The sequence below is a fragment of the Vigna angularis genome, chromosome 4 (genome assembly GCF_016808095.1).
Source record: "Vigna angularis cultivar LongXiaoDou No.4 chromosome 4, ASM1680809v1, whole genome shotgun sequence".
NCBI classification, from domain to species: Eukaryota; Viridiplantae; Streptophyta; class Magnoliopsida; order Fabales; family Fabaceae; genus Vigna; species Vigna angularis.
Window position 1 is genome coordinate 35245705 of NC_068973.1, and position 27872 is coordinate 35273576.

General features: G+C 32.2%; 4 protein-coding genes across 4 annotated transcripts; 2 read left to right on the plus strand and 2 right to left on the minus strand.

Annotated features, from left to right (window-relative positions):
- Positions 1-2971: 2971 nt before the first annotated feature.
- Positions 2972-5535, minus strand: LOC108330026 (gamma-glutamylcyclotransferase 2-1). Its single transcript, XM_017564470.2, has 9 exons — positions 5121-5535; positions 4769-4882; positions 4595-4671; positions 4457-4513; positions 4163-4219; positions 4024-4064; positions 3717-3788; positions 3523-3602; positions 2972-3428 (listed from the first exon to the last, which is right to left on the minus strand). Exons 2-9 carry the CDS (start codon positions 4875-4877, stop codon positions 3259-3261), a joined length of 663 nt encoding a protein of 220 aa, XP_017419959.1. The 5' UTR covers positions 4878-4882; positions 5121-5535; the 3' UTR covers positions 2972-3258.
- An 8094-nt stretch (positions 5536-13629) lies between these two features.
- Positions 13630-15480, minus strand: LOC108331325 (uncharacterized). The gene is made up of 4 exons (XM_017565980.2): positions 15024-15480; positions 14402-14930; positions 14033-14291; positions 13630-13832 (listed from the first exon to the last, which is right to left on the minus strand). Exons 1-4 carry the CDS (start codon positions 15398-15400, stop codon positions 13702-13704), a joined length of 1296 nt encoding a protein of 431 aa, XP_017421469.1. The 5' UTR covers positions 15401-15480; the 3' UTR covers positions 13630-13701.
- Positions 15481-17041: 1561 nt separating this feature from the next.
- On the plus strand, positions 17042-19577 carry LOC108330479 (pollen receptor-like kinase 4). The gene is made up of 3 exons (XM_017564963.2): positions 17042-17663; positions 18006-18626; positions 18732-19577. The coding sequence occupies exons 1-3, from the start codon at positions 17042-17044 to the stop codon at positions 19385-19387; spliced, it is 1899 nt and encodes a 632-aa protein (XP_017420452.2). The 3' UTR covers positions 19388-19577.
- Positions 19578-22007: 2430 nt separating this feature from the next.
- Positions 22008-27167, plus strand: LOC108330958 (uncharacterized). The gene is made up of 11 exons (XM_017565559.2): positions 22008-22151; positions 22244-22365; positions 22664-22723; positions 22962-23063; positions 23408-23484; positions 23821-23944; positions 24177-24241; positions 24643-24712; positions 26472-26547; positions 26683-26761; positions 26842-27167. The coding sequence occupies exons 1-11, from the start codon at positions 22039-22041 to the stop codon at positions 26968-26970; spliced, it is 1017 nt and encodes a 338-aa protein (XP_017421048.2). The 5' UTR covers positions 22008-22038; the 3' UTR covers positions 26971-27167.
- The last annotated feature ends 705 nt before the right edge of the window (positions 27168-27872 follow it).

The following is a 27872-nucleotide window of genomic DNA, read 5'->3' on the forward strand; positions in this document are numbered from 1 at the left end:
TCATTGTTTCTCTAGTTTTAAGGAATCAAATAGGTTTATTATCTTTGATTTATGTATTTTATTTAATGATTTATTTTTAGGAATACATTATTAGTGAGTGATTATTTTTTTTCTTAAGTTTTTATTGTTTTTCTTCAATATATTTTGTCAATTTTTGTTCATTTGTGTTCTCTATTAAGGGAACTCTGCTTTCTTATAAATTACCAGCATATACTAACAATATTTGGAACTCTGCTTGCACTAAAAATCTATTCTGCATGCCTTTGAAGAATAACTGCTTGCACTAAAGATTTATAAACTAAAAATATGGACCTATTAGAAGGTTCAGTGAACTAACAATTAATCATTAAGCTTAATTAATACATGTTCTTCATCGGCTAAAGAGAAAGAAAAGGGCTTATTGAGAAAGATGTGGTAAGCTAGTGGAATAGATTTTAAATTTGAATGACTATAAATGAACAAATAAAAGATGCTAATGCAGTTTTAATTATCTTGTGCTTTTGAAGGTGATAACTGATAGATCGATCCCTTTCTATGAAGGGGATGATAATCCAAATGTAAATATTCTACGAGATATACTGTTGACCTATTCATTTTACAACTTTGATCTTGGTTATTGCCAGGTAACTATGTCATGCATTTTGGACTTAATTTTAATTGCTGTGAATATTATATATCTTGATTACCAAAATTTTGATCTTATTCTTTTTGGAAGTTGAGTCCTCATTTTTCCTTAAACAGAATATGTATGTAGTCACTACAGCAGGGATGGGTATCTTAATGGCTATTATCTTCTTGAACCATGTGTATTTTGAAATTATGAATCATTATGCATCTTATAGTTTTCATATGTTGTCTTACTCCCTTCCTCCTCTTGTTAGATTAAGCAAATAATATGTTATGTACTCACTACAACAAGCACCATCAGAGTTGATTTTGTGAGTACAATATAACACCTTTTTAACTTGTCATTTCAAACTGTTGCTCAATTGATAATTACATTTTACTTTGTGTAGAAAATTCACACTGTTGAGTATTATGTCTCGTAACTGCTAGCTGCACAACTTATATGTGTACATGTCCACAAGCTTTTCAAGACAAACAAACTTAAAATTGCTTTTTTAGATTTTTGTTAGCACAATAATAACATAAGCAAATGTGAGATGGTGCCAATATATTGTAAACAAAAACTATATTTGTTTGAGCTCTGTTATGGTTTGTAAGTGTGATTAGAGGTTTGATATTTCTCATTTGTGTGTTCTTGGAACAATCACCATTTTAGTCCCTTTCTTTTCTGAATAGAGTTACATTTAATAGTTTTATTATTTCATATTAAGAAATTATGTGCTTGCTTATTTTACAGTAGAAGAGACATATTGATCTTTGTATGTATAATCTAAAGGAGCAGTGATCTGATTCTCTAAAACTTTGTTATTTCAGGGAAGCAGTACATGTATGAAGCAATCAAATCTGATGACTTTGCTACTCTTATATACATAAGTGGAACTACTGGAAATCCAAAAGGTGTTATGCTAACACATCAGAATCTTTTGCATCAGATTTGAAGTGCTTTGGAAGGCTGTTTTAGGAATTTTGCGTTTACAAGCTATTTAGGATATTAGTTTCCCGATTCCTACACAAAATGTTGCTCTTCTCATGTTTAATTTACGGGATGAAGTGCAGTTTTATTAATGCAATTTTACTAGTTAGTGCTGTAGTTATTAGTGTTGTATAGTTAGTGCAGTTATTGGTTAAAATTAGTATAATTCAGTTCAAAATTAGTATAGTTCAGTTCAAAATTAGTATAGTTCAGTTCAAAATTAGTATAGTTAGTAGTTCAGTTCAGTTTATTTTGTAGTTTAGTACAATTTAATATAGCTCAGTTCAGTACATTTTAATAAAACAAAAAATAGTTCAGTTCAGTTTTTCTGAACTATTTTTTAGTGCAGTTCAGTTTTTCTGAACTAGTTTTTAGTTCAATACAGTTTTTAGTAGTGCAGTGCAGTTTAGTTTGATTTGTCCACCCCTAACTATATGTGTGGGTGTAAAAAAATTTCAATTATTTTTTCCCTTACTTTTAAATTTCTTATGATTAAGTAAAAAGACACATATAATTAAAAAAAATGAAATTTTAATATAAAATATTTATGTCAAACTTTATTATACGTTGAAATTTTAAAAATGAATTAATATAATTTTAAAAATAAATAAATATTGATAATATTTATGTCCAAACTTTATTATACGTTAAATTTTAAAAATAAATTAATATAACTTTATAAATAAATAAATATAATTAATGTTTATGTCCAATTATTATACATTCAAATTTAAGAATAAATTAATATAATTTTAATAATAAATATAGGTTAAGAAAATTTACATATTAAACAAAGTTTCATTTTTAACCTTTAAACTTATAATTAAATTATGTAGTTTGTAGCATTAATTGAAAAAGTTTTGTTATTACAAGCAGAAATGATTAAGGACTTGGAATGAAGACTATGAAGGGTTGGAGTTCATGAAGAATCGGAGAAAAATCATCTAGCAAATGTATTTCACTTATGCAACATGAAGTTTGATCAGGAAATTTTTAATCTAATATTTGAATATACGTTAAATGTATTTAATCCACTAAGTAAATTTACTGAAAAGTGACTTCATGATGGAAGAGGTTGGAGAAGAGCTAAAAGAAAAAGGTAAACCCCGTAAAAAAGTTCGACCCACCCGCCCTAAAGATTAAGGCGAGTGCCTTCAAAATCCTGTTCTGCAAGGTTCGGTTGCGTCATTATGGATATAATTGTAACTCAATTGTAGATTGTTATGGTTTAATTAACTACTAGCCAACATACATGATCAAATCTTCAATGTTTTACACAGGCAAGATTATACTGCACATGAATCCACAGCCATTCGTTCGATCAAGAAATAGACGAAACACAAAAAGGTAAAAACTTGCTCAATACATAAGTATCCTTAATTTCGGAATAGCTATTAACTTGGTAATTTTTGGATTGGTGTGAACGAAATAAATATAAAGATTAACCATTCTCAAAATTATAACAGTGTAAATGTCAAAAGTCTCGGAACATTCCAATTCAAAATATTGCCCTCCTGAATTTAAAATGGCCGTAAAAGAGGGGATTAACTATATGATGTTACTTGAAAATTGAATGAGGGTTAGCAGGGTCCGCTAAATCAGTGTAGTTGTCGAACTCATCGTCAGTTTTCTCCGGTCATCTCCAGCCCCCTCAAAACTCACCCATCCAAAACAATAGGTTCTGGCAGTGGCTGCAGTTGACGTGTAGGTATGGATACATGAGGAGGGTGTGGAAGTTGAGCTGTTGCAACATTTGTTAGCATGTTTCCCACTCCAAGTACTTTCCTCACTTCATTCGCAAGCTCTATCACTAAGTTGTCCTCATGGCCTGAACACCGGAACGAGTATAAATAAGAGTGCTGGGTCACACAGACAGAATAGTTTTTACTAACTGCATCTGTATGTGTCAGGAAATAACTCACCAATATCATGCATAGCCTTTTCTAGAAGGAAAAGATAGTCCCTGTTGTTTCCGCAAGGACCATACGCAGTTGCTATTTGCCTGAATGGATTGCCAAAATAATTAGTGAAACCAAAGAACAGGTTACCACTTCACCAAATAAAAATCAGGAGAAAAATGTATGCAATATATATATACACACACACACACACATACCTAGCCATGTCTTCCAGTGGGGCAGGTCCCAGGTAGTATTTGTTGTTCACTTTGTCTGGAGTTGATGTAAATCTATATAGATTGACATTATATCTATTAGCAAACTTGACCTAGTCCTCGTGAGCATGAACAAAGCAATTGAAACTCTGCATTTTTTATTACTTATTTTGAAAAAAATTATTGCTTATTATATATATGTCCTTTCCGATTGACCTTTTGGAAAAACAAATATTTCCCCAGAAGACAGTTACATATACTGATATCTAAAAGCTAAAGAAAATCATATGGAATGTCAAAAATGACATACACTATTACGTCAGTCAAAGCAGGGTGCTGTGATTCTCCTTCCTGAAGAAAAAGATATTAAATTAGTGTTGATGGCAACCAAATACTACAATTGACGACGATCATTTGGGTGGAAAATATTCCAAGATTGCGTCACTCACCTTGAAGAAGGTTACAATAGTTTTTCTGTCATATTCACATTCCCGTCGCTCCAAATACTACACAACAAAGAAACGAACAATTGAAGACCGAAAGTACATAAATTCACTAAAAAGGTTTAAAAAATTTAGGATGGTTATTGCCACATTTAATCTGAAATCACTAATGAAATACTACAACCCAGAAGTCCATTTACTTTTAAAGGGACTCTCTATTACGACCCTTGAAATTATTCCAAGTTACATTAAGGTTAAAAAGCTAGTTTGGTAACGGCCAAAGGTGAAATTTTCTTTTACCTGCATGGCCATTTTTTCCCTTTCAGGGCCTCCCCGAACACAATAGGCAGTTCCCCACTGCAGAAAGACGGAAGAATTATACGAAAATAAATCAAAAGATAACAATTAAGTACAGAAACGACATAACAAGGAACTTACGCAAATAGCTCCTTCTTTCTCCTCCAACGTGCAAGTTCTTGCTGGGCTTTCTGGGGTTCCCCTGTGATCAATGCACGCTGCAAATACAGAATGACATGTCTAAGCAACTGCGGAAGCTGTTTAAATTAAAAAAGACAGGCACAAAAACTAACGGAGCGTGATAAAGGGCCTTACCTAAATCGAACACGCGTCTGTAATCCTTAATGAAACCAACAATCTTATCATCGTAATCAAACCCCGGGTTCCACACCAGTGAACCGTAGCCAAACACCCAGAAAACCATGATTTCTGAGGAAAAAAAATCAAACATCAGTGTTTAACATAAATATTTCAAATCTGTTGCCGTGGACTATAGCAACAGATATCTGAGATTGGAGCGTTTTGTTGTGGAATTAAAACATTGCACACACAAATTATACGGTTGATAAACAGTGAACGATAATGTTAATAAAGTAGGGCATTGAAGAGGTGATATGAAAGAGAAAACGAAAATGAAGAAAAATAAAAAGCAGAAAAAGGTACCCACATTTGGATCTGGAAGGTTTGGCGAGGAGAATGAGAGAGGATTAACGAGGGGGAAGAAGAGAGGGAAAAAGAGAGGAAAAGCTAAACGATTAGGGTTTAGTCGTTTAGCTAAGATGTTAGGGTTGCAATGGCTCCTCTCTTTCTCTCTGCTCCTGCTTCTTCCCCTTCTCTTCTTTCTTGGATGGAGAAGGCGTGAGACATGCCACACACGATAGATTGGTATTTATGGTGTGGGGGTCGCACGCCACGCAACGCGGATTCAACGCCTTCGCTGGCCCCGGAACAACCTCTCTGTCACGTGCGTCTTCTCCAACGCCTTAAAAATTTCTTTACTTTACGTAAAAAAAAAATCAACACACTGTTCTCAAAAAATATAACCTTTTTTCTTTTCTTTTCTTTTACCTAGATGTTAATAGTACCTGGAAGTATTAAGAAATCGTGTTTCCGATTTATAGAGGAAGAAGACACATACATTGAACCTAGACGGATATGGAAAAGTGAAAAATTGAATTTTTGGAGTGATTGAATCTGGACGGTTTTTTGATAGAAGGAGGGAATTTAATGGTTGAGAAGTTGTGGTTGGTGATTAGGTTAAAGTTAGGTAACATTAGAATTTAGAAGAATTTTCTAGCACATTTGGAAAATTGAGACGATCTGCGCGAATTATATAGCTGGCTTTTCCCGTCATTGTAATAACATCACTGCGACTGCAGCAGCGCTCAGTAGATATAGATTCTAATCAGCAATAAATGTACAACTATATCATTAATGTTTATTACTGCTATTTTTGTAGAGAAATTAATTATTAACCGACACTTTTTCCCTTAAAAATTAATTGACTGATTGTTAATGTTTTTATGGAAAAAAATAATTATTTTTCTTTTGAATGGACAGGTAACAAGCATAACGAATCAATGAAGTGTTTATTTTTGGATTAAATATAGTTTTAGGTAATAAAATTAAATGTAAAAGTAGAAATTAATTTTATTTCAAATTTAATGAATTTCATGATGAATCAATTTGTACTTTTTGAGTTGAATATGGTTAAATTTTTTATATAGAAAGAGAGAAAAATGGGACGGTGGATTGAGAGCCACTATTCCAGACAGCCAATGGTGATAAAGGAATGACAGAAAGATGAGAAACAGACAAGAAAATCAAAAGGAGGACAAATGAAGAAAGCACGAGGAGCATCACAATCTTAGCCACTTGCTTCGATTTTTTTTTTAATTTAATTTTTATTCAGACAAATTATACTCAATTTACTTCGGTGGTGTATGATTTATTTATTTATATCTATCAATCTAAGGTTGGATAATTTTAAAATAATAATATTCATTATTAAAATAAGTATTTTATATGTTTTTTATTAATCATAACAATAATAAGTTAGCAATCGAGTAAACTAATATATGGAGTTGGTTTTGTTTTTTCTCGTGCTATTGAGTCAAAAACATGTTTAACAAAAACAAACGATTTTACTCCATAAAACCCATTAAAACAACATGGTCTGCAATCAACTTGGATGGATAAAATAGATAAGATTCATAAACGAATCACATTTCAAGTTGATAAAACGCATTTTTTTAGTTTTTAAAGATTTTGTACAAAATAATATTTATCCCTTGATGAAAGATAAAATTAATTTATAATTTATAAATAAGAACAATTTTTACTTTTTTTATTTCCATACACTTAGAGTTATTCTTATATTAATATTTAACACTCGAGATTTGAAACTATTTTATATTTTTTATTAAAAAAGTGGAATAGAAAATAAGACCTTGTTTTACTGGAGTCGTGCTGTAACCCCACCAAGTCAAGTAAGAGGAAGCGAATCAGTTGGAATCCACATGTAGAAATTATATTTTTTTCATACACAAATTTTTTATATTTATTTAATATTATCTTTTATTTTTTAAATACAAAGATTTACCTTTTTATAATTATTTTATTTTTATAATATGTATTAAATAAACATAAATGTGTGTGACTTACCATTATTTTTCATTTAAACTTTCGTCATATAGTCAAAGAAAGAAATGTGTGTCACTTATCGTAATTTTTTATTTTAACTTTCGTCGGTATAGTCAAAGAAAGAAAAGTAGTCAATAAGTTTATAGTGGTGACGTGATTCTGGAAATGGGTATGCAACGTTTTCTTAAATTATAATTTTATAATATATTTTTTCAAGGTCTCGATTCCATGGTCTTGCTATACTGTATTTTGGCTGATCTCCAAATAACAAACATTTTTCAATAAGCAGAAAGTCAAGGATGGAACGTAATTAGGTCAAAAGTGTCAGGTACAGCCAAAAACTGTGTTTTTCTCCCGGTCGTGGTGTGCAGCTAAGTGTCTACTCTTCGAAAAGTAAAATTTCAATTTTGTGTTATTTACAGTAACTTTGAGGAATCTTATTGACTAATTGAATGATGTGGTACAGAAAACGATCGCCGCCGGCGAGTCTGGTGGATGACGAGTCTGATCGAATGGAGAAGGGGTCATGGTCGATGATGGTTTGGTTTGAAGGTGGATATGAGTTAGGGTTAGTTGTTTTGAAGAAAGGAAAAACAGAGTGACCGTTGAAGAGGACGCCGAAGATGACCGCCGCCGGCACCGGTGATTGAAGCTTTAGCCGTCGTGGTTTGGGCGAGGCAGCGCCATGGTGTGATTGTGGATGTTGCTGATGCGGTGTACGTTATGCAGCAAGGAGGAGAAGCTTATCTGTTAGTAATTAAAAAAGAAAAAATATAATAATTAAAAACATAATAATAATTAAAAAACCTGAGTATGGCCTCTACCCAGTTTATTCTTCTTTTTTAGACTCCTCTGTTTGCTGTTTTTATCCTTTTGTCTTATTTTTAGGTCGGATTTGGTGTTTATATCCTTTATAACATGGTTTATGTATTTTCAAAAATTACATTTTTAACTTTTTAACATTTCATTCTTCACTTTTAATTTATTTAAAACTTCTATTTTAACTTTAATAAATATTTTTTTATTTTACTCTCTCTTATTAAAAACACTCTTCACCATCTTAATAATAATTTAATTTAATTTAAAATTTAAATATTATTAATATCATTTTATATTTTAATAGTTATTAAAATATAATTTATATTATAATAATAGTTATATTAAAAACATAAAAATAAAATAATAAAAACAATAATAATAATAATAATAAATAATAATATTAATAAATTTGATTTAATATATTCAAAATATATTAAATTATATTAAAATAAATTAAATAATTATTAAATTTTAAATAAAAACCAAATTTTAAAAACTTGTTTAAAATCTGTAAAATATATTAACCGTAACATCCCAGATTATATATAAATATATAATATAGCAGTTCACATTTTTAATATAAGAGAACAGTTAGAATAAAACTGTAAATAAAGTATTAAGGTTACAGTCATCCCAAAACAGAAGTCATAGTTTAAAACTTAAACACATTAGAGTATTTCAAAATGATAGTACTTAATCTAGAAACTCCTAAACAAACTAAGCTGCAGCATCACCACCATCCAGGGCCTGCTCCAGGGGTACCTCATCCACCTTTGCTCATATCCAAGTGGATGATCATTGCAACAGAAACACAACACAAACAATAGACAAACACAAGCAGAAGGGTGAGCTAGATATACAAAAATCATGTTATAACAATCACACACAACCTGCAAGTTTAATTCAAAGTTAATGAACCATACAACACCACTTGTTACACTTTACACTTGACTCGTCCGGACTTAGAATGATTGCCGAGCTATGGCGGGTCATGCACTCGTGGTGGCCTCTACTGCTTTGCAAAGCCATTGCCAATGGGTATCACCCTCCACACTCACGAGGTTAGTCCGTTATCACTCACCTTGGGTCATACTGGAAGCACCCAAGACTAAGACCTCCTACTACTACTCACGACATGATTTAATCCTCTCTACTTGAGAATGATTGACCATTGTAGTTTCAGGATAACCCTCAAGACTGAGCTACCATGCAAATCATTCTAAAACATACCAAGGGCACCACCATGAATCATCTCCTTGAGGAGCATGAAATTACGTCCAATAACCACACTTTGTTACATTCAACCACCAAACATGTCTCATACATTCACATACTTTCAGTATAATAATATTACCACCAGCATACTATGCATTCCAATCATTCCACACACTTAATTCAATCAAAGCAAGAGCAAAAGAGAAATCTGGACTCAAAGGATTCGTAGAGCGCATCCTACTCGCAAGGCGGGACAAGAGAGTCTCGCACAACGCACCCCTTAATTCGTTATGCGAATTGACTCGCAGCATACACCAGAATTCAAACCTCTCGCATAGCGCACCTAGGTTGTTATGCGAGAGCCTAGACAGAGACTACCCCTCCCAAAGACTCGCTATGCGCCCAAACTCGCCCTTCGAATTAAAATCTTAGTAGTTCCAGACCATCACTAGTCGCATAGCAACAAGATTCGCTATGCAAATCACCAGATAGAGAGCAACACCCTCCAGTCATTCGCACAGCGCACCAGCTCGCACAACGAATGACTCAAACAGAGAGCACCCTCTGCAGGGACTCGCTATGCGAGATCATTCGCATAACGAGTCTACATAATTTGCAGAACGCAAATGTTGCAGAATTGTGCAACCTCCACACCCTTTACCATTTATAGTCTTTTCCCCCAACTTCTAACACCCCTACTTCATGTTTTGTGCTTAGTTAAACTTGTCTAGATAATCATAAACGTTCCTACTGCAATTCTAAAGTAGTTTAGGCTCAAATTCTACTATAGAACACCAAACTCAACAACCTGAGGACCCAAATCCAATTCTACTACTTGTAACTCGTTTTAGACCAGTTTAAGGTTCCTAACAAGTCAAAATTAACCTATCTGAGCTGTCCAAACAACACAAGAACAAACAAGACCTCCAGTGCCCAAAATCACTACCTCACTTCCTCTCAAGATGACCTAAAACCCTATTAGTTCACTCAACACCGTGTATAATTCCCTTACCTTCCATCTGAACACTCATTTAACCGAACCCATACCTTAAAAATCTCAAATTTCAAATATCACCTCAGCCTAACCAAATCCATAGTCACAAATTTCCAGCATACAGTTCAGTTCATATAGAAAATCTCAAAAACATAATTTCAACCCAAAAACATGGTCACACAAAGATCAGCACATTTACACATTTCATAAAAATAAATTTTAAGAAAACCTAGCTCCCCTTACCTTGGAGTTGAACATCACAGCTCACTGAATGCCCTAACAATATCTCGAGATGTGAGAACTCAACAAAATCCTACAGAACACCACATTGTTGATAGGAACAACTCTTAGAACTAGAATCGAGTGGAAAAATGAAAAAGATGAAAGCACAAGACACATGCAACCAACAAAGATTTCATGTGCTAGGTTCAAGAACAAATAAGAGGCTGCATGTAGGGACTTACCAGCCTAAGACCCGAAATGAATCGGTCTGTTTCGAAGCCCTCTACGTTGCGGACGTTTTGGCGCCACCTGATCGGAAATCCACTGGCTCAGTGAAGAAGAATGGAAGAGATAAGGCAGAGATGTGGTAGAGAGAAGGCAGAGAAAAATCTGAAAAATGAGTTTTTAGAGAAAGAAGTGGAAGTAGACTAATGAACCAGGCTATTCAGAAATTCATCTTTATATAAAATAATAACTCTGGTTCTATTAGCCTAATGCACTAATCCACTCTTTTAATCTAGATTTTAGGTTCTCACATTAACACTTTTGAGTTTTATTTAAAATTTAATAAATATTAAATTTAAATAAAAATTATAATATTATTTATTATATTTATATTTTAATAATTATTAAAATATGATTTATACTTTTATAATAGTTTTATTAAAAAAATTAAAATAATATTAATAAAAATATGAATAATAATAATGAAAATAAAAATAATATTTAAAATCACATTAAATATATTTAAATATATTAAATTAAATTAAAATATTAAATTAAAATTAATAATTATTAAAGTTTAAACAAAAACCAAATTAAAATTTGTTAATCGGATATAAACATCCGATAAGTTATCTTACGGATATTCATATCCGATGAATAATTGTTTTTAAAATTTTATTTTTTTATTTAAATTTTAATAATTATTTAGTTTAATTCAATATTTTAATATAATTTAAATGTATTTAAATATTTTATTTAATATAATTTTATTTGATATTTGATTGTTTTTAAAATTTTGTTTTTATTTAAATTTAATAATTATTTAATTTAATTTAATATTTTAATATAATTTAATTTATTTAAATATATTATTTAATATAATTTTATTTTTATTTTTATTCTATTTTTAATATAACTATTATTATAATATAAATTATGTTTTAATAATTATTAAAATATAAAATTATATTAAATAATATTTAAATTTTAAATTTAATTATTATTAAGATGGTGCATAATGTTTTTAATAAGAAAAGGAAAAAAAATGAAGAGATATTTATTAAAGTTAAAAGTTAAATTTTTAAAAAAGTTGGAGGTGCATAAAGATAAGAATGAAATGTTAGAAGGTTAAAAATGGAATTTTTGAAAGTAAAGGATGAGATGTTGGAAGTGTAGTATAAAACAATCACCCTTGTATTGCTGCATGTACCCAATCTTGTTTGTTTTTGTTTTAAATTTGTTTTGGGCTGGGCTTCTTTCATTTTAATTCTTATTTCAATTTTTAAAAGTTTTGCTATTTGTCATTCTATATTTCACTTATAGACCTCTTTTTATTTTAAATTAAAATTGCAAAATACAAATTTTTATAATATTGAAAATTACTAATTATCATGTTAGGTACTATTTTTACTTGATAATTAAAATTTTCATATAATTTTTAAAATTACTAGTTATTATCTCAAGTATTAGACTTTCTTTGATAATTAAAATTTTCATTTATCTAAAATTTTTAAATAAAAAATTGGTTGTGATGTTGAATTTTGGACTTACTTAATAGTTAAAATTTTCACATATTTAATTTTTTATTCATTAATTATCATATCAAATCTTATATTTGTTTAATAATTAAATTTTTATCATGTTAAATTTTGGATCTACTTGATAATTTAAAAATATATTAAAATTTCAAATTTAAAAGAACAATTTTTTTTAAATACAAAATTTATTTGCAAATAAGACAAGGGTTAGAGATTGGTATCTCGATCACAAAATGAGAATTGAAGGCCAAAATCTTCATAAACATGACAAATCTCAACATCTTACATCAGTGAAAACTTTATGCACAACATATAACATGTTAAAGTATGAGGGCTAATGTATTATACATGTCTAAATATATCTCGACCATAACGACACATGACCTGGCTGAGTACATGTTGGCCTAAGTCGACATGTACATGACTTACACATGTTTACGATGAAATTATGTGAGTCAAACTGACTAGTTGTGATAATTTAATTAAACTAAGGATGGAAAGATTAATCTAACATTAACAGGTAAGGTAATGACTTATGAACAATAGTATAAATTGCACATTCTACAAGGTATATTAATTACATCATTTAATTACCACATTTATCACCGTATAATATATTTTGTTGAGTAGAGTGTCTTTTATATATTCAACCTCCATTCATAATGGAAAGGACAAATATCATTTTAAAAAAATGTGAAAAAGTTCAAAGTGCTTAGAGTTAGAAGTCTTTACAATTATATTTAATTATGTAAAAACATCAAATTATTAAATAAGTTTTCTACAGAAATGTAATATTATCTCTTATGTAATAATTATATTATAAATTTTTATCTTACTTTATATAAATTATTATATTATAATAGTGAACTTTTTTTTGTCACTTTTACTTTAAAGCAAGAATCTTACAAAATTCGTATTTCAATGACTTTTTTTTATCAGTGTTTACTTTTTAGAGTTTAATTTTTTAATCTTTTATATAAATTGTCTAAAGAAATTCAATCCTTAATCTTAATATTACGAACATAATAAAACAATAAATTAACGTTTTTAAATATAGGACAATATAATGCTAAGTATTCCAATCTCTCTCTCTCTCTCTCTCTCTCTCTATATATATATATATATATATATATATATATATATATATATATATATATATATATATATATTATTTTCTAATAAAAATGAGATTATATCCCGTATGTACACAATCTAGATTAAAGTTAGATAAAGATGTAAAAGGTTTAATTTACACATAACTAGACATCTTTTTAATATTTTTCACGATTATTCTAACCAAAGGAAAATATTATTTAAATTTAGATAAATTAAAAAAATAAAGAGGAAATTTTTTAAAACTATGAAGTTATCACAATCAATTTTATATAAAAACTAAACATTAAAAATTATAAAAAAATACATTATTTATGTAAATTAATAAAAAAAATATAATGGAGAGTGCACTAAAAATTTGATCTAGTTCCAAAAATAATAAACTCTACAAGTTGAATATAGTAGTGAAAAGAACACAAGCTATATAGAGTTATACACATTCTTGTAAAGGAAGGCATTTTCTGCTCTTTATTCTAACACTAAACAACCACCATACTCAGAATCCAAAGCACCATAGATAGCTCGAATCCAAACAGAGTATGAAGCAATCCTCGATCAAGTACAAACCCAAACAGTGTTATCCCTCCACAGTTGTGGTGCAAATATGTTACTGCATCAATTGCAGATAAAATTTTAGAAAATAAATTTTAATTCTAACTTAATTATTTTAACGACATTGTTTGATAAATATGTAATTTTCACCTTTCACATAATTCAGTTTTTGCACAGAAATTAATCTGGTTTTCTAGCCAACACACAAAAAACATTTTCAAAGAAAATATCTGTAAGACAAACTATAATAATGCTCACCTAAAGCTTGTCTGGTATGGAAAGAACAAGGTTGTGGGGTTACTGATATATGTATTTCCGATGATTCAGAATCAGTAGCAGAAGGACTAGGTGACACCTCTGACGTTTCGCCTTTGCACTGGTCTGATTCAGCAGATGCATTGGTCATCACCATGTGCCACTTTGCTGCAATTGACACTATCCCTTGAGCCCTATGTGTGATTCTCGCAGCACCAGTCAAGCACAAGACAAATCCACACAACTGCACAGCAGAACAAATCTGCACCAAAAACCAGTAAATTCTCCTGAGACTTTAAAGTTCAAGCAATGTCATTGACCAAGTAAGAATATAGAACAACAAAGCTTAATGAAGTGAAGCAATAGCTTTACCACAAGGTCACCAGAATTGAAGAAGGTGGTGTCAGATTTGGATTCCAAAACCAGCAAGAGAGAGGTCAATTGACTAACCGTGATTGTGACCAAACAGCTTATTATAAAGAACCTGTATCTATGGCTTGTTATCCACAATTGTCTCCTGATTCTGACATGCTCTCTGAATATCGTGTTTGCATCAGATTCACGCCCTTCAAAGAGTTTGTGCAGTCCTTCAAACCTCAGTATCTGAAGCTCGCAGGTAAGCCTGAAAATCACACACGCCAACAAGAACAACCCCGTTCTGTAGACCCAGGAAAGCAATACCAAAACAAACACAACCCAGTTCAGGAGGGTCCCACATGGAACAGAAATTTCCACCCTGGAAAAGAAGATGATTTTGTGAACAAGTTCCACGATGAACGAAGGTAACACCATGCACGCTAAGTATCTGAATGCTTTCTGAATGTGGCGCGTGTACCCACGTCGGACATTGATGGAGTCATCTTGTAACACGTCTAGGAACAGAAGCTGTCTGAGCCCATAACTGCAAACTCATGTGCATTGAATTGACGATTCCGTTACAATGAGATGTTTCAGAAAATGAATAACTAAAGTGTACACATTTTTTGTTTGGTACCTTGGGAAGAAACGGGAGAGGGTGAAGAAGGCGAAAATGGCGAGGGCTGATTGTGGTAGTTGGAGGAGCTTGTTGAAGCTAAAGGGGTCGAGTTGGGAAGCCGGGATGTGAACAAAGAGAGAAGTGAAGAGAGGGACAGTGATGGTGAGGAACACGAAGACAACATAGGAAACGAGTTTTGTGAGGAAGGAAGAGTGGTCGAGAGCACAACATTGAAGGGTTGTGCGTAGGTTTTGCAGTTCGTGGGTGGCATAAGATGGTTGTCGGAGGAGCAAGGGAATGTTGAGTTGTTGGTCTTTTTCCACGAATGATGGGCTTCTGATGGAGGAACCAATGTCGATGATGATTGTGTTGTTTGATTCTGTGGAGGGCTTCATTGTTGGGTTTCTTTTGAGTAATATGAGACACAGAAACAGAGCAAAGAAAAGTGAAGAAACAGAGCAATGGGTTTTTGAGGGTGTTCTTTACTTACTGTTTATGGAGAAAAATAGAAAGGAAAAAGACAGTAAATATCTTGGTTTAGAGTTTTAAAGAAACTTAATTGAATTATACAGTAAATTGTTTAAAAAAAGTGGCTGTTAAAACCCATTTTGCTAACTAAATATGATTTACAAAGGAATAAAGAAAGAAAAGTATAAACCTTACTTTGCGTTGTGAGAATTCTTCAGGTTACATGTTAAGCTAGGAATAATGAACGTTTCATTTAATAATAAATAAAGTCTTTATTTAAATTTAACCATAATAAAATTATATATATATATATATATATATATATATATATATATATATATATATATATATATATATATATATATATATATATATATGTAAAGTTGGGGGGGAAATCATGAAATGATAGAGTTTAATTTTATAATAGTATATTAGTATTTAGTTGTTGTCATGCTAGTCTTCAACTGATCATTGTCTACCTGTCAATTTATTTTGCTTTCTTTTTTTTATTGATTGTGACAACAATTTAACTTTCATTATTAAATTCATTTGTGATCAAATCACTTTTTTATATATAAGCAAACAACAATAAACATAATCACAATAATAACATTATTAAAAAAAATCCTTCCAATCTCTTACACACACGACACGTTGTTTCAAATTATTTTTCTCTTCAACACTTCAATAATCCATTTTTATTTTTATTTTTTACATAACCATGGTTATTTTGAGTATTTGTTCTGTTGGGATTTATGGTAATGTACAGGTGTTTTTTTTAAAATTTTTTCAAGACCTTTTTTAAGATTTTAAGTGAGTATTAGATAAGAATAAATTGGAGATGAGTCTTTGAATTGGAAGTAGTGTCTTGACATGAACACATTAGTGATCAAATCATTGTATTAATCCCACATAGGATATCAATGAATCTGAAGAACAATATTTTAGAAAAATACACATAAAAATTATTAAATGAAATGCTCACAGTTAATTGGTGTAGAGTTTTTTAATAGAAAAAAACCCAACAACCTCGATGAAGAAATTCATAAGAATAAATCGAATCAAATACGCACGGATTTATTTTATTAAATATATCATAGGTAACAAAAAAATTAAAGAACTTAACTCCAAAAAAACATAATAAAATAAAATAAGAAAATATGAGTAATTTGAATCTCTTTGCATGTAGTGTAACAAATTCCTATCATAACAAACACACCAGACAAATAGAAGTCACGTAAAATTGTTGTTATGCATATTTTAGAGACGACCAATGTGATAGAAGGCATCACCTTCTCCAATAACAAGAAATGACAGCTTTTAACCAGGCCACAACCAGCATTATAAATAACCATTGAACAAAAGTATCTTTGGAAATGAAGTCCAAACACTTACATTATACATAGGCCGGCCTCACCAGCTCATTCTTTGTGGGAACGATCTTGTCCTTGTCAATGTCACCCCACAAAATGCTTAACATTTCTCATATCCCTTCATCTTCTTTATCCTTTTTCTCCTGCTTCTAAACTCGCCAACAAAAACTTTTTCTCCAAGTTCTTATGGCGCATATGGTAGAGTGCTTCTGTCTTCTCATGCTCTTCACTTGTTTTTTGCCTTCACTCGCTGACAATGCTCAAGTTCTGATCAACTTCAAAACATTCTTGTCCAATGCTGATGCTTTAAGCAACTGGGGGAACCAATCAATCGGTGTGTGCAGCTGGACTGGTGTACTGTGTTTCAATCAGAGTTTTCATGGCTTGAGATTAGAACACATGGGACTGGGTGGCACTGTTGACGTAGACACGCTGCTTCTGTTGTCCAATTTGAACAGCTTTAGTGTCATTAACAACAACTTCGAGGGTCCAATGCCCGAATTGAAGAAGCTTGTCAATTTAAGGGCGTTGTTTCTGAGCAATAATAAGTTTTCTGGTGAAATCCCAGATGATGCTTTTGATGGCATGAATCGTCTCAAGAGAGTATTCTTGGCTGAAAATGAGTTCACTGGTCATATTCCTACGTCCTTGGCTCAATTGCCTAAACTTTTTGATGTGGACATACATGGAAATAGTTTTGAAGGAAACATACCAGAATTTCAACAGAGTGATTTCAGAGTGTTTAATCTGTCTTACAACAAATTAGAGGGTCCAATTCCAGAAAGCTTAAGCGGCAAGGATCCAACTTCGTTTGCTGGTAAGTTGACAGCCATCTATGCTCTCTCTCTTTATAGTTTCTACCAATGGAGATTATCTACTTTACTATTTGTTCTCTTTCGTTGTTTGTTGCCGTTTATTTTAGCCTTATTTGGAACATTCGATGACATGTTCACATCAGTGTTAAATGTCGGAATCTTAATCAAGGAAATTTAATTATGGCAACGACTATCTGAAGAAAACTCTTCAGCATTTGAATGCAAAATTGAATACAACAATCCATGATAATGAATTCATGATCAGCTCCAAGTGTTCATTCACCACATATGACTTCATGCTGCTTGAAATTGAATTTTCTGATCTAATTTTTCTAGTGAAACAGGTAATCAAGGTCTATGTGGAGATCCTCTAGGCCCCTGCATTGGAAGCCCCACCCCACCAACGGACACTGATCAACCGCCAAATTCACATACAGAAAAAGAAAACAAGAAAAAACGCATTATCCTAACAGTTGTTGTAGTGGTGGGGGTGATTGTGCTGGCTTCAATAATAGCACTCTTGATCATCCGTTACCGTCGAAAGAAACCCGTGCTGGTCAAAGATGCACAACCCCAGAACGTTACTCCATTTTCTAGCGAGTCCAAATCCATTGTTGTGACAGCTGAATCCAAGAAAAGTGAAGACGGAGGGTTGAACTTCGTCGGGAACCAGAGGGAGGGGATTGACTTGCAAGACCTGCTAAGGGCCTCGGCTGAGGTTCTGGGGAGTGGCAGCTTTGGATCCACTTACAAGGCCATGCTTCTGAACGGGCCAGTGGTGGTGGTGAAGAGATTCAAGCACATGAACGGCGTGGGGAAGAAAGAGTTTTTTGACCACATGAGCAGGCTCGGAAAATTGTCACACCCCAATCTACTCCCTCTCGTTGCATTCTACTACGGAAAAGAAGAGAAGCTTTTGGTTCATGACTTTGCTGAAAATGGCAGCTTGGCCAGTCATCTTCACGGTATGACCCATTCGTTATTTTACTCTTAAAAATCTGAACTTTAGATTCAGTTCCTTAAAATATCCCATACCCATTTGAGTAATGTTGTCTGTAATTGATTTGTAGGAAGAAGCGGAGTTGAATTGAACTGGGCAACTCGTTTGAAGATGATAAAAGGAGTGGCGAGGGGATTGGCTTATCTGTACACGGAGTTCCCCGACCAAGCTTTACCACACGGTCATCTGAAATCGTCAAACGTTGTACTGGACGGTTCCTTCGAGGCTCGTTTGGCAGAGTACGGACTTGTGGCGGTGGTGGAGAAGAGCCACGCTCAGCAGTTCATGGTGGCTTACAAGTCTCCAGAGGCGAGCCAGTCTGAGAAGCCAAGCGAGAAGAGCGATGTGTGGTGTCTGGGGATTCTGATACTGGAGCTTTTGACGGGGAAGTTCCCTGCGAGTTATCTGAGGCATGGGAAGGGAGCGAATGAGGATTTGGCGGCGTGGGTAAACTCCATAGTGAGCGAAGGGTGGAATGCGGAGGTGCTTGATAAGGAGATTCCTGGGAGAGGGAGTGGAGAGGGTGAGATGGTGAAGCTGTTAAGGATTGGAATGGGATGCTGTGAATGGAGCTTGGAGAGTAGGTGGGGTTGGAAGGAAGCTGTGGCAAAGATTGAGGAGTTGAAGGAGAGTGACGATGGTGGTGAAGGTGGAAGTGAACTGGATCATCTCTACTCAGTTTCTACCAGTCTCGATGACTTCTCTCTCTCACAGTCTATTTCATGATCAATGGATCTTCCTCCTCTCCATTTCTTCACTTCCTTTTATCTCTCTCGCTTTCAAACTCTTCATTTATTTTGTATAATATTACTCACCACAATTTTTAGCCTTGGACTTGTGTAATAAGTTGTTGGTGTTGAGATGGACCGTCTTAGCTATGTAAAACTTTCAAAGTTGTAAGGGGAAAAATAATTACTGAATAAGATGACATTTTTAATAAACTTCAATCAACCAAAATATGCATTGATATGTCTTCTAATAATTCTCAGGCTGTGGTTGCTTTTAGCAAAATTATTGACACATAAAGGAGATGTAAGATTATAAATAACATCACACTTTCTACAGTTTTAAACAAATTTTTATTTTTTAATAATTCAAATAAGATTATATATATATATATATATATATATATATATATATATATATATATATATATATATATTGTACTGTATGGTTACCAGGTCAGACAAGGAACGGGTGACCGTCGAACGTGAGAAAATGACTAATCAGTCTCGAAATTATTCTAAACAATAATAGTCACTAATGAATGAACGAGAATAACAATTATTCATTGATAATTAACAAAAATAATAGTCATTTATTAGTGATTAATGAGTCAGACATAATGGTAAATTCATTATAATATTTATAAATATATCTGACGAAAAAAATAGGTAATGAACTCTAATGACTAATCTTTATTATAAGATTATTATCACAAAATCACTCACATAAGTATGTCTTCTTCAGACATCCTCCCTACAGTTAGGACAAGGAGAAGAGAGAATAAACAACTGAATGATAGAGTTAAGTTAAAGATCTCAATCCTATCTAAATATACCCACATATATATATATATATATATATATATATATATATATATATATATATATATATATATATATAATCAGTATATATATATATATTTATTTATTTATTGATTTAGTATAGTATAGTACGTAGAAACATGTATAGTTTTCAAAGTAATGAATATAACTTTCACAAACTTTTTTGTTAATTATTTTACGAATAATCATTAAAAAAATTACAAATATAAGAATTAATTACTATTTAACAGTAAAAACTATAAAAAAAACTGATATTTTAAAATAAAGATAAGATAAGATGAAATAAGTTTTTTTAATAACTTAAGAACATTTTTTTATCTCCTTTATGTAAACTAATCTCAGAATTTATTTTTCTACAACTAAATAACGAAGTCAATTGTAAATTCCATTATTACATGTAGTGCTGTCAAAATGGGTTGTAACCTGCGAGTCAATTCGGTCCACCACGGGTTTGAGTTGAGTTGGGTTTGAAAAACTATAATTTTTTTATGCAGGTTAGTTTTTAACCCGGCTCACTTAGAACCTGGCTCACAAAGTTGAACCCGTGATGAGCCGGATTGGTTCATCAATCCACCTAATTTAATTATTTATTATTTTGTATTTCAATATTATTAATTATCATTTTTTTTATTATATTGTAGATGGGAATAAAAAATATTTCAAGAGAGAAAAATATTATAGATTTATCTATTCAAGACTCTAATATTATAAAGAGATAAATGATACAAAAATTATCAATATTAAAAACTTATTTGTTCGTCTTTTGTGTTTGTTTTTTTATTACGTTGTATGATATAGATTTTTTAATTATCTTTAGAGTTTAATATCATTTTAGAATGAAATTTATTTACATTTAAATTAAAAAAAATTATAATTTATTTTAAAAATAAAACTCATAATTAAGTGAGTCAGTGAGCCAACCCGTTTAACCCACCAACCCTGGTGGGTCGGAGCAGATTCAAATTTTTTCAGCTCGCTAATAAGTGAACCGGATTGAGTTGACTCATTAAGTAACCAACCTATGGTGGATCAGACCCAGTCAAGCTGATTGGGTAACATGACATACATAAACAAAGTTGTTATTAATAATTAAATACTAATAAATAGTCTGGATCAACTGTATAAGCAAAGAAATTAACATAAGCTAGAAATCTAAGTTGATATGAATGAAAAGTTTCTATAATAATATTATAATAGAATAAAGTGTTATTATGAGTTATAATTACGTTTGTTAATTTATTTTGAAAATTATAAATTCAGATTTAAGATCAATAAATAGATAATTATAATTAATACATATTAATTATAAATTTTTATTAACTTTGGCAGAGTATTTTCAACACAACTTCTCGTTTTGACTAAGTAGGCATCTAAGACTAAGGTTAACCAAGATAAACATTTAAATATTCAAAAAATACATAACAATAGTTGACATTGATCCGTAACCAAGAAAATAATTATATGACCCACATAGATAAAGTTATTACTAATAATCAAACAACTAGTATTATTATCAAAGTACAAAGTTAATATTACATTGTGTCTAATAATTTAATTTTTATCAAACTAATATAATGGTTTATTATGTTATATAGTTTTCTAAAAATATTACAAATAATTTTATTTAATATTGGATTGCTTCTTTAATATTTATACATTTTATATAAAAAATAATTAAGAGACCCGTGCATACGCAGGTCTCTTACTAGTTGCTTGTAAAACAAAAACAAGAAAAAAAATCCCTTTGGGCTTGATCAGATTGGTATAGAGAGGGCCCGCTTGTGAGAAGGAAAAAAAGCAAAAAGGTTAATGGCGCGAGTGTGGGTGAGCTCCACATTCCCGCGCGCACTTCATTTCGCGATTCAGCGCCACTCTAACTCCTCCCTCGTTATCTTCCCTGTAAACTCTCTTTACTCTAAGATGTAAGTGCCCTACTTTTACTCTCTACTGCGTTGCTGTTCTTTCTACACTGCAATTCACGTGTGAGATTAACGGCATTCGGTTGCATTTACAGTTACGGTTGCTGGCGAAGGGAACGATCGGTGACTGGTAGTGTTAGGGCTTTTGAATCCTCTTCTGCTAAACCTATGAGTTGGTGCGATGGCGTTCAAGAACCACGGGTTCTCGTCGCGCCGGGTAAATTTAAGTCTCACTAGTTCTTCATGTTATTTTCTTTTTTTATTTATTTCCATATATAAAACTATAGTCACATCTAAGACAGAATACACAAACAGGAAAATATTACCAAAATTAATTTTCGATGGCACTGGTAATGTATTGCTGCCGATCATTTATTTCGATTTATATTCTTCTTGTTATACCATATTGTGATTGTTATTTGCCATTTGGAGATATATCTTTTTTAATATTTTTTGCATTACTTCATAATCAGTTGTTAATGTATTTTATTTAATTATTTATTATGCGAGCGAAGATCCTGGCACCGGTGGAAATGGTCCGGGACAGATGATACTGCTCCGCCATCCCAAATCTGGTAATTTGAAGAATATCCATTATTTTATGTACTTCTCATAGTGTTTTGTTACTTATTTATATAAATATTGTTCATTGTGATTTTTCTACCTCAATTGATTACAATTTGTTAGTCCTGTCAATCACATAACATCACACACATTTTTTCTATAAATCTTTCTCAAGGAAACAGAGTTTATTAAGGCTTCTTGAACGTGCGTTCTCTTTCAGCTTTTACATACTTTTCGCTTCTTTGATAGGAAATGCAACGCAGTATCTGTTTGCAAATGGAATGCTTCAAGAACTTCAGTGGTTTAAGAACTTGTACGGGTCTTGGTTTTTGGGAGATTATATAACTGAAGGTAGAGATGTTTGATTAGCTTACGTGTGAAGTATGCATTTTGCATTGTTATTCATGCTTATGTTGCATTAGGTACCTTAGTTTCTCTCTTTGATCTCTCATCTACAAATCTTTTACTTCTACTAAAAAAATACTTTTTCTGTTCCTGTCTGCCAACGCCATGTTCTTGTACTCCTAACCAACAAAAAAAAATTCGAAAAATCTCTTGTTCTTTTTCGGATTGAAAGCATTGTGTTTCCTCTTCTCATGTCAGTAGGCTCTACTCTCTAGGTCTTTCACTAATGGAGAAACTAAGCAGCACTTTAAACAGAAATTTTAATCGTTATTGTTTTTGTTCCCCAACAGATGGTCGGTTGTATTTATCCACACCAATTGATCCTGTTTTCATCATGTTGCCTATATTTGAGGAGGCTAGAATGAAGGTAATAAGTTTTATATTTCGTTTGAGCCATGGGAATTCGAAGACATTTTTTATTTCCGAAGTATTTTCCATTTGCTTATCCTTGATCAACTATTAAACGGAACAAAAGTTTTAATTGCTCATATGACACCTTATGTATAGAACCCACCCAAACTAATAACTATAGGTTTTTATCCTCAAAGAAACCTCTACACAAAAAATCCATGATATCCCTTTTTGGAGGTCCGCAGAACTCCTACCTTTTAGTGTTGTGAATGGATTAATTAGGTCTAGATAGTATTTTCACCCCGAAAAACTACATCTCTGAATGTCGCTGGTTTTCTTGAAATGCACGCAGAAAGGGGATGATCTTGGCAGGTTCAGGCGATTGGACGAGATATTATTTATTGATGGCTATCCAGGATATATGCAGTTAATGTCTGTTGTGGAGAACTCTATGCAAGTTGTTTCTGAAATCAAAGGTGACTGACTATATTCTTGTACTCTTTCTATTTACAACTTGAGTTTGAAAGTTTGCCATGTTTTCTTATGATTTAAGTTATTTATTGGGCGGATATTGGGGAAAGAAATTGAGAAGTTTGTTGTTGACTTTATGTTCTTTATAATGTTGATGATATAAAAGTATAGTGACAACATTGTTAATCATTTTCTTTTTTCTAATTCTCATGGTCTTCTAACGTCATGCATATGCAGAAGTTGGATCCTCAAAATTCTTCAGACTTGATGACTCAAAGGTTCTACGTTGGCTGTGCTATAAGGTTTATCTATATTTCCTTTACTGTGATTTGGTTGATGTGATGTTTAAGCTTCCCCCTCATTCAGGGAAAAAAACTAGTATACGTGTGACATGGTATTTGCGCAGCGCAGCAAATTCAATCCTCCATTAATTATAATGGAGGTATGATATTTGCCCTATGGATGCCTGAACATGTGTTTTTGAGAAAATGTAACAAACACTGAAACATGTCTCGTCGATTTTATATTTGATTGCTGATACATGCATCCACCTATAAAGCAATATAGGAAATAGTTAAATTGCTTGTAGTTTGCTTTCAAACTTCTATTTATTTTTGGCTGATGTTTGACGCCATCTTTGATTTAAATGGTAGAAAACCTTTTACCTGTCGGAAGTTTGTTAACTTGTTTTGTCTTATTTTAGGTTTGTCAACTAAAACAGACACTACCCAATTTGGACAAAAACTATGCTGTTCAATCAGAGAAAGACACATGTAAAGTGTTTATTATCATTCTGTGTTCTGTTGGCTGTTGGAGAATTTTATTCTGCTGAGGTTAAATACTTAGTCAAGTGTTTATCTTTTGGAAAAAAAATATAAATACTTTGTATATGGAAAAGGGAGACATTTTAATATGGTAATACTTTGGAGATTTATCATGCCTTTTACTGTATTGTGTCTGTATGCATGGGTGACAGTGATGAGGGATACAATGGCAACTTGTAGAACTAACATTTTTATTTTATGTAAAGGCTAAAATAAATGAGGAAAGATATACTATACTCTATAATGCCTTGAAATTAATAATTGCATGTTGTTCTGTTTGTTAAACCTGGGAGATAGAAAAAGGATGGTTGAATTTTTCCTTTTTGTTAACAGGCTATCTATCTTCTTTCTTACTATGTGAAAATATACTAATGGTTACTGCTGTATCCTCTTATTTGAGGGATTTCCAATCAAGAATACAGTTCCCTCATTCTGGATTGTGGCATGAGCAAAATACACGTCTGTGTTGATGTTTCATTGTAATCGTGTATTTAAATAATTGGTTCACCAATACTATCTGTACCTGTGACCGTCCGGCTAACTATTGATTGAACGGTCCATATAATCAGGAATATCATGAGATTAATCATGATGACCATCCTTGAGACCGAATGGTTATAACTTACAGATCGAATAGTCACCCTTAAAAAACGATTAAATCTGATGATGGTTAACTTAAGGCAAAACATGATTAGTACTAATTAGGCCATGATTAGGTGTTAGTAATCTGAAGTCCATTCTGAAATGCTCGTATGAGTCAGTTGACCCATCGGACCTCTTGAATGTTGGAGGCGTCCATTGCTCGGGCATGGGCTTCTCCATGATAGCTGGGGTAAATGGTAGCAAGCCGATTGTCTGGATTGTGTGTATCGAAGGAGCTCCCTTGCTTGTTCTTGTGCTTCCTTCTTGAACTGTCTTGGTTGGTCCTTCTGCTTGCTTATTCAGACAGGCCAGGACCGCCCAACACGGAATGCTGGGCCGTCTGTTTCTGGTGAGCTGTCGCGTTCTCGGCCCTCAACGCTGCTAACTCTTCCTTGTGCCTTCTCTGCATCTCCTGCATATGGTGTTGCATCTCCTTTATCAGCTCTATAGGATCTTGCTAGTTGCCTGAGCAGTTGTACTCATGTTATTGGTGATCACCATTGGGTTGTTTACTGATTTCTCGGGCCTATAGTGAGCACCAAAATGTTTTGGTTATGAGATTGAGGTTATGTGTTCACTATATCCTTGATGTCTGCATGTCTTTGTTAATGTTCATCTTGGAATTTTGTTGGGTCAAACTAGGAGGTTACGTAGAAGATATTTTGATCTTAAAATCAGTAAAAATTTGACAGATCTAATCATTAATGTGTAATAAAAATAATCACCTATCTCTTTATCTCATATTTATAGATTTTGGAATAGACTTTGAATTACTAATGACCTAATCATGATGATTCAATAGGCACTAATCATGTTTTGCTGGAAATTGATCATCATCAGGTTTAGTTTTTCTTAAAAGTGATTGTTCCGTCTGTAGATTATAGTTGTTTGATCTCAAGAATGGTCATCATAATTACTCTCGTAGTATCCTTGACTATATGGACCGTGACAGTCAATAATTAGTGAGACAGTCATACGGTACAGTTCTTAATACTTAAAAATGCATATATGGCCTTTTTGTTTCACTGTTTTGCTGTGAATTAACGCACTTGTGTTACCGATGCAGTGATTGATGCCGTCTCTATATTAGGAGAGTATTTGAAGGAAAAGCCTTGGCTGGAGCTTTTGTGTAACCATCTAAAGTATAGCCTTTTATAATATCTTATTTTAAAGATTTTACCTGAATATTCCTTGTGGTGATAACTTACAAGAGAAGTATAGAGGGATTGAAATGGGATTCTTTAAGATATATTCCTTAAGAATATTTAGTTTTGCAGGTTAAATATACTTGAGGTTACTGGAAAAGTACAAGTATATGCTGAAGGAAGTAACCCAGGTTTATGTAACGAATTACAGGTATTTGCTGGGACGGAAGAAGAATAAGTCTTTGGATTTGTTATTCATTTTGAACTAATTTGTATACTGCTGATTATCAGGAACAACGGAGTGAAGATAAGAAGGCCACAACTGTAAAGAAAGGTAGACAAGCGAAGAAGGTAAAATTGGAGACAGAATCACACAACATCAAAGATATGTTTACGAGGGCCTCCCGAAAGAAAAGCTAACATTCCCTTCCCATTCTATTGGTGGAAACGGGTCATTGTCATGGTGTATCATTTTCTAGACCTGCAAGGAGTGGATAAGCATTGAGTCAGCTCCTGGTTTGTACCGTCCCAAAAGTCCTCTTTTTTTAGATTCTATTATTATTTATTATCAATTTCGCCTTATCTAATTTTACAAGTGAGGAGTAAAGTTGGTAAAATAAATCTGACTCAGGACCGATTTGAATAACCCATAAAATAGATCGGATTATATTTGAAAAATAATAATTTAAATTAAAGTAGATAAAAATACCTGTTTAATCTGATGTTTAAACAGGTTTAGACCAAATTATATAAAATTTGGTTTATTCATCTTTAACAATAATTATTATGGTTAGAAAAATAAAAAAAATAATAGTTTTGTTAAAATATATGTACTAAAATTTTATTAAATTATTACGTCTAACTTAACCTTTAAATATGTATTTTTAATTTGGAATTATTTTTTAGTTTATTTTTTTAAATAGATTAATATATTTTTGTAGTTTGATGAGTTCGGGTTTGCCATAAATTTTCCGTAATGCTATACCATTAGTTTTTTCAATCTGAATTAGGGTATTTTTAATACCCTCGTAACACTTGTCTCATCTGGCATCTTTTTCAGCATCTCCTTGAAAATACTTTATTTTAGATAGCTATAGAATGCTGGCATCTCTTTCAGCTTCTCATTGAAAATACTTCATTTTAGATAGCTATAGAATGCAACACTTTATGTAGACATTTCATTATGTTAAAATACGTTAGTTTCGGTATTTTTTAGAAAATATTAAGCATATCTTTCTTTTTTAATTCGTTCAATTCAGGTTTTATTTTTTAAAATATATAATAATTAGGTTTTTTTAATATCATAACAGCGTTCATTATGT